At 36.5% G+C, this 8,389-nt stretch overlaps 1 protein-coding gene across 1 annotated transcript in view; it reads left to right on the top strand.

The window, feature by feature from the left end:
* The first annotated feature begins 4,346 nt into the window (after positions 1 to 4,346).
* The window catches only part of LOC107670414 (1-phosphatidylinositol 4,5-bisphosphate phosphodiesterase delta-3-A-like), a 7,570-nt gene continuing 3,527 nt past the window's right edge, over positions 4,347 to 8,389 (top strand). Inside the window, exon 1 of the mRNA XM_016463016.1 lies at positions 4,347 to 4,474. Coding sequence (XP_016318502.1) covers positions 4,375 to 4,474 — 100 coding nt within the window. The 5' untranslated portion in view covers positions 4,347 to 4,374. The remainder of the gene's footprint in view (positions 4,475 to 8,389) is intronic.

An 8,389-nucleotide genomic window follows, 5' to 3' on the forward strand; every position in this document is an offset into this window, starting at 1 on the left:
ATAAAACAAAAAAAACAGGTTTACTATAATTATACCATGGTAACCATAAACTAACCATGGTTTTGCTACACTAACCATAGTTTACCCATGGTATTTGTAGCAAAACTGTGGTTATACAATTGGTAATCAATACAGCAAAAAAGCATGGTTACTACACCTTTAATACATTTACATTACATTTAGTCATTTAGCAGATGCTTTTATCCAAAGCAACTTACAAATGAGGACAATGGAAGCAATCAAAATCAACAAAAGAGCAATGATGTGCAAGTGCTATGACAAGTCTCAGTTAGCTTAACGCAGTACACGTAGCAAGCTTTTTTTTTATTATATAATAAATAAAAGGAAAACAGATAGAATAGAAAAAGAATAGAGCAAGCTGTTAGAGGCCTTTTTTGTATAATAAATAAAAAGAAAAACAAATAGATAGAATACAAAAACATTAGAGAAGCTAGTTTTTTTAAGAATAGAATTAGAATAGAGAGTGCTAGAGTTAAGTCAAATAAAGATGTGTTTTTAGCCAAATCTTGAAGATGGCTAAGGACTCTCTGCTGGGATTGAGTTGGGCAGGTCATTCCACCAGGAGGGAACATTTAATGTAAAAGTCCGTGAAAGTGATTTTGTGCCTCTTTGGGATGAACAATAAAGCAACGTTCACTTGCAGAACGCAAGCTTCTAGAGGGCACATAATCGGAAGTAATGAATTTAGGTAAAGGGGTGCAGAGCCAGTGGTGGTTTTGTAGGAAAACATTAATGCCTTAATGCAAGCAGCTATTGGTAGCCAGTGCAAATTGATAAACAGAGGTGTGACATGCGTTCTTTTCGGCTCATTAAAAATTAATCTTGTGCCGCCTATTAATACAATAAAACCATGGTTAATTTTCTTAAGGGATTTCACATTATTACTGTATTTACTTTATTTTCTTCAAGTAAATGCAACCTTAGTGAGTGTAGGAGGCTTATTTAACCAATAAGTAAACATGTTACTGATATTATACATATGCAACATGGCCAAAAATTAATGACGTAACGTTACCCAATCCAAAAATAACATGCACACCTCTACATACCTGAAGATCGGGTATGGCTTGACAGCTTTAAAGGGTGTGCTAAAAGTTGCCAGGCAGGATGATTTTCAAAATCCCCATCATCATAAAGCAAAGAGACTCTATGAGCTGTATGCTACTGGACTTTGCTTCACACCCTACTTTGCTCTACGACCAAATTAGATCACTCTTGTTCAGTTATTGTGAAGACAGATTGATTGGAAGTGTTCCGATTTTGTCCCATCATGTCACCAGATGCAACACAGTCAATAAATCACTAATATGTAACATGTAATACTAAACAAATAAATAGCGTTTCATTTATGCAAAGTTCCATATTCAGATAAATCCACCCAGAAGTGGAACATAAAAACAAAACAAGAAAACAAGCTGTATACTTTTTATTATGTTGAAAACAGCTGAATAGAATTTTTCAGGTTTCTTTGATGAATAGAAAGTTTTGTGAATCCAAAACAACTAGATGTGATATGAGTGTGATGCATACATACTACCAGTCAAAAGTTTTTAAACAGTAATATTTTTAATGTTTTTTTTTTGTTTTTTTTAAAGTCGCTTCTCACCAAGCCTGCATTTATTTGATCCAAAATACAGCAAAGGCAGTAATATTGTAAAATGTTTTTACTATTTAAAATAACTGATTTCTATTTAAATATATATTAAAATGTAATTTATTTCTGTGATCAAAGCTGAATTTTCAGCATCATTACTCCTTCAGTGTCACATGATATATTACTGTTCAAAAACTTTTGACTGGTAGTGTATATCATATTTGTGACCCTGGACCACAAAACCAATCAATCAATTTTTTAAAATTGAGATTTATACACCAGTTAGGATAGGACAATATTTGGCCGAGATACAACTATTTGAAAATCTGGAATCTGAGGGTGCAAAAAAATCTAAATACTGAGAAAATCGCCTTTAAAGTTGTCCGAATTAAGTTCTTAGCAATGCATATTGCTAATCAAAAATTAAGTTTTGATATATTTACAGTAGGAAATTTACAAAATATCTTCATGGAGCATGATCTTTACTTAATATCCTAATGATTTTTAGCATAAAAGAAAAATCGATAAATTTGACCACTACAATGTTTGTTTGTTTTTTGGCTATTGCTAAAAATATACCAAAGTGACTTAAGACTGGTTTTGTGGTCCAGGGTCACATATAATAAATGGTGGTGGGCCGCCTGGACCAAAAAATGCCTGGGCCGATTTTTTGTCCCAGTCCAGCCCTGGTTTTATTCATTTTAAGTCTTTGAACAGCACTCTCAAGAGTGGCATTACAGGACAAGAGTGGAATTCTGAAGAAATGAATCAAAACCATCTGTAGCCACGGTGAAGAAATGAATCAAAACCATCTATAGCCACGGACAAGAGCTCCTTCTGGAAATCACCAAGAAAGCAGACACGTCTCTGAATTAGGCTACACTTTACTCGTTTATAATGGGTGGAAACAAATAAAACTTTTCAGGGCATCGTTGAGAGATACTTGAAAGACCGGTGTTGTTGTTGTTTTGGGTGTTGGCGAATTCTCGATACTGCTCTAGTAATAGGCGGGTTCCACACACACACACACACACACACACACACACACACACAACAGCGCATTGGACTTTCCTGTCAGTGGATGGTTTAGGACACGGGCTTTACACATCCCAGTCAGTATCTGGGCGGCTCTGAGTGGCTTTGTGACGCGAAAGGTCTTTTCCCAACTGGAATATACAACAACTGAAAGAAAACGCTAAATAAAACAACAGAAATAATCATGGAAGCCCATGGAAATGCCGGCATATTCGGTAAGTTTTGCAGTGATGTCATGATTATTCCGCGCGAGAAGTGAATGCATTTGATTTGAAGAGTCAACAGGCTATTCATATATGGCTATATGAACACCATAATGTGAACATTTGAATGTTAGCTACAATACCACCGACTTTATACAAAGCAATTTGCTCTGAAACTCAATTTGTAAGATATTTTACCTTGTTTTTTGCTTTCGCGAGGTTCTTTTCACAGTCATGCGGCGTGTAATGACAGTCTTGTTTATTGTTTCACACTCAGAACTGCTATTAAATGTAGAGGTGCCTCATAGAACATTTTCCATCACTTCAGGAGTTTGCTGACTTGTCCTATATCTGAGAACTTTAATACTCAGCTTTAATAGCTTTAATAAAAACAGATGCACGAGTTCACAATAAAACCGTCATTTATGAACATTGCCGTTTACAAACAAACACTTGGAGTTAATGTAGCTTATATATTGTATGGTTATATATAACATATTCTTTTCGTGGACCTTCACTTACACCAACACACATTCAGCATGACGTTAACTAATGTCACGCGAGGATTCAACCAGATGAAGGCGCCCTATGCCAAATTACATTTGAGTTAGTGATTCATCAAAGTGACTCGTATCTTTGAATCGTTTCCCTAAACGATTCATTTAGATGTCGCTTACTGGTTTGTTCAAATCACATCTACCGGTACTTAGATTCCATAGAGAGTTTATGTTTATTACGTCAATGAAGATATAAGAATACAGAAATAGCTAAAAATGGATAACTGTTTATTAACGTTCTCTCTTTGTTAAAGAGTTTAGCTCACAAGCTGAACTGAATTGAAAGACATGCCGCCACTTCAGTTGGATGTGGATATCCAGTTTATTCAGTTTGTCTCATTTAATACCGCTATGAGTCTTGACTTGTTCAGTGAAGGGGGCGGTTCGTTGAGCAGGTCCAGCCAATGAAATGCTCCATCACAACCAGCCTGGAATGCTATTGGTTCGCGTTTTGGTCAGCAAACCTGCGCTTTAAACGGGAGAAACTTCAGCAAACTAAATAGCTAGGAGTCAAACCAGACCGATTCTTCCATTTAAAAGATTTGTTCAAAACCAAAGATTCTTCCATAAGCGAAAAGCCTCAAGACAGAAGCCACGTTTGTAGACATCAGGCAAAATGTAAAGGTTACACGGAAACCTCTATCAGGAGGACACGATGGGTTTGCAGGCCGAGAAACGGAACCAACTGACAAAAATATTACACATGTTGTTATTACAGCATTATATATATATATATATATATATTAAATACCACAGTCAGTGCGTGCCATAACATGCCAGACGTATAGATGCGAAAACCTGAGATACACAGAGCAAGTGAATCAAAAACACAATAGGATTATTTTTGCAGGTTTAGAACCCGCCCATAGAAAGATACTTGCAAACGTCATGGTTTTCTCGCCTCATGTTATTTTTCTAGACAAACTAAGCCGATTACAGGCGATCTCGTTGAGGAATTTTGGCCATGTCTTGTGTGCGTAAGCTTCGCAAAAGGACGAAATCCCAGGAGTTAGTTTACCAAGAGCAGTGCAAGATCGTGGCACAAGAGAATGGGAAACGCATAGGTGGGTGTTGGATTTGTGTCGGGCGTTCGTGCATTAAATAGCCCTCCGTGGACTAAACTGCATGAGAGTTGTTTAGTCCCAGAAAGTAAAGTTTCCACCAAAACTACAGTTATAGTTTTTATCACTATTACTGTAAAGCCATAAAAATGGGGTCTCATTTAAACTGTAAAAAGTAAGAGAAGAGCTCGTTCTCACTGTAAATGTTGTAAACAATGTAAACATTTAAGTGACTGTGCAAGGTTAATAAAATAACATTTACCGCACATAAAGAATTTGAAATAGCATGAAGTTTGGTTTATGGAACGTGCACGCTGATAATTTGATAAATAGCCTACTGTAAATGTGTTAACCAATCTCTGCTACATCTTCTTGCACGAGTCAGATCAAATCAGACTTTTTGTTTGCTGTAAGAAGCTGCACTCTAAATATAAAGGATTAAAATGATTTAAACATTAAGAACATTTACAAAATACCATGATGGAAAAGATGTTTATTTGCATGTCACAAACATCCATGACTGTTTATTTCATAAAAGTGTATGATACACTTTTGTAATATTTGGGATGAGGAATGAGTCAAGGGGATTTTCCATGCTTTTTGATGTTTTGCTGTATGTTAAATAACATTCCAGCCAAATACAGCAGAGAAGATCTGTATTTTGTCTTTTTACTGAAAAAAGGAGAGTAGGATTACACAACTTTTCCAAGGAAATAATGAATGGTTTTGACGGTTGACTTATCACAGTTTCATCTCTGGCTACCTTCCAGTGATGAAAAATCAAGGTTAAAGGCACAATATGTAAGATTTTTTTATTAAAATATCCAAAAACCACTAGAACAGTGTAATATATTTTGCTGACTTGTGTACTTACACTATCCCAAATGTTTTGAAGAATGTTTAAATCCAGAGAAATAAGCAATTTTAACTAGTGACACGGACCGTGTCCATAGTGTCATTGTGTCGCCTGCCAATGACGTCATAACCCCTCGATTTCCGAAACACCAAAGACACTTTAATATGTTATGCATTTTAATAGACCGGTGACGACCGCACAGAGTGGCATTATAACAGAATTTCCAAATGTATCTAGTATGATAAAACAGCGCTGCTTTTTTCCCCCACATACGCACGACCGGAAGGAGCGGAAGCAGTCGACTGTAGCATAATAAAAGCTCCGCTGCTTTCGAGCGGTGTGTCACGCTCGTTCAGCGGCCTCGTTTCGCTTCGATGGCTTTCAGCCTCACCCTGCTTCATTCTACTACGTTAATAAATAATTAGCTCATCCATGAACATGATTTCTGCCCGAGTCCCATCGGATTGCATCGACTGTGGGGATGAAGACGACAACTCCCATGATTCCACACTCAGTCACGGCGTCATCAAACTACGCCTTTACCTCTTTGTTTATTTTGAATACGCGCCCTCTAGCGGCGAAAATTACTTGTGGAGTAAATGACTTCTCATTCACTTTTCTATCTTTCCTGAAGAAAATAGTGGACTCAGGGCTTCTTAGATGGAAATTCCAGTTAAATGGAAAAAGCCTTGAGGAGTATGAGAGTAGCATCAAAACACATGAAGTAGCATTATGATCGTCATTTATTTTCCCACTTCGTTGCAGCATCCTGGAACTGAATGTATTTGAATGCTTCAGTTGCTATGTTTACATACATTTTAATCATCAAAATAAAGTGCTTTCATGCAAATTTTAATTAAATTGAGGTTGATCCAAAAGAAAATGAAAACACGTGGTGCAGATCTTAAGCATTCTGTTGATAATGCCATGTAAATGGTTGAATTCACTGTAAGATTCAAAAATATCCAATGTACATGTTTAATACTATGCAGAGATGTCAAGTTATTGGAAAATTAATTGGCGTAAAATGGGTAAATGATGATGGCTAACATGTTTACAAAAGATAGTATTTGGGGGCACAAAGTGGATGAGAGCTGTAAAGCTTCAAAATGACAAAAAAAAAGCACCATAAAAGCTTCATAATAATGGTTCAACTTGTGCGCTGTACTACAAGTCTTTTGTCTGAGGATCAGACCAAAAAGTTTGTTTTTGCTTGCTTTGAAAATCTTGCTTGACAGCTGTGGTCACCATTCACTTTTATTGTACAGGAAATGGCAGGGTTCACAATATGCTTTAAATAACCTTTTTGTGTTCAATGGACAAATGGAATTTCATTCAGGTTTCAATTCAAGTTAGCAAGATAAGAAAAAGGCTCTTTTGGCATTTTTTTAGTTACACACATGCTGAGTTACATTTAGTCAGCTGTCTTTGACATGACTCACAAACTTCTAGACATACTGATTTTGAAACTAAATAGTGCACTTGTAAAATAAAAATAAAAAAAAATCAGAAATTCATCAGATTGCAGAAATTAAATTATGATACATGTATAACCAGAAAATTCAGAATTTGCTTCCATATTGAGCTGATACAGTTTACCAATAATCTATGCATATTACAGTTTGTGAAAGTCAACTTTGTGTTTTACAAAGGGTCAAAAAGTTGCGCCGTGTATCATCACCTTAACCTTTGTTCATCTTCAGAACACAAATTAAGATATTTTTGATGAAATCCAAGAGATTTCTGACCCTGTATAGACAGCAACGCAACTGACACGTTCAAGGCCTGGAAAGGTAGTAAGGACATCTTTAAAATAATCCATGTGTCATCAGAGAAGAAACTGTTGAAAAAAGACATTATTTTAGTTCGGTTTTTTTTCACACAAAAAGTATTCTCGTAGCTTCATAAAATTATGGTTGAAACACTGATGTCACATGGAATATTTTAACAATGTCCTTACTACCTTTCTGGGCCTTGAATGTGGTAGCTCCTTTGATATCTATGCAGGGTTTGTGTTCCGAAGATGAACGAAGGTCTTAAGGTGATGATAGTAATTATTGACAGAATTTTCATTTTTGGGTGAACGATCCCTTTAAATATTTCACTACAATATACTCAATAATTGTTTTGGACAGCCTTTAAAAATGTTAATTACATTTTTTTACCCTGTTTGCTGCCTTTAAATTGCTACTGAGGTGAATGGGAATGCTTTCGAACAGCTTTGTCCAGGTATTAGTGATCTCTCTCTCTGGCTTTTATTCCAGCAATGGCACAGCTGAAATCCACTATTGCAAATCATACCTGGCCCTGTTTCTATAATTTCTTTAAAGATCACAGCAATTAGAAGTCAGAAGAGTATTTGAACTCAGCGACATCTACATTTGCATTCTGAATACCTCTGGAGTATGATTTGAATGAGATAAAAAGTCTGATGCACATTTTCCTAAATGTTAAATACCTCACCCTTTTCAAAAATGCTAGAACACTAGTATCAGTCATCAGAATAAAACCTTACACACAAGAGCTTTCTGAGTAAACACAAGCAACCATTCCAGCACAGAAAATGTTTTCAGCCTGATTTCAAAGGCCTTTCTGAAATCAGCTCAACTTTTTCACCATTTCTCCGCCTTCTGCTCGAGTGCATCCAGAGCCTCATAAACAGCCTCTGTGGCAACAGCTCGTGAAAAAATGCCTGCAATGTTGTGGTTGTGCCCACACCCTTGGGTCAGAGAAGCTGGAGATATACATAATTCAACTGTTGGGCAAATTAAAGGGGTCATATGATGCGATTTCAAGTTTTACTTTCTCTTTGGAGTGTTACAAGCTGTTTGTGAATAGATAAGATCCCTATAGTTACAAAGACTACAGTCTCAAACCCAAAGAGATATTCTTTATAAAAGTTAAGACTGGTCCCCGCCCTCCTAAAAGGCCTCATTTAAACATGCCCCCACATGTCTACGTCATGATGTGGGAAGATTTGCATAACGCTGCCCAAATGTTCACGCAAAGAAAGAAGGCGTAACTTTATTGTTGCTGCCACCGCCATGTTGTGAAGACGCTGT

This window comes from Sinocyclocheilus anshuiensis, unplaced genomic scaffold, assembly GCF_001515605.1.
Source record: "Sinocyclocheilus anshuiensis isolate Anshui unplaced genomic scaffold, SAMN03320099.WGS_v1.1 scaffold1177, whole genome shotgun sequence".
Classification (NCBI taxonomy): Eukaryota; Metazoa; Chordata; class Actinopteri; order Cypriniformes; family Cyprinidae; genus Sinocyclocheilus; species Sinocyclocheilus anshuiensis.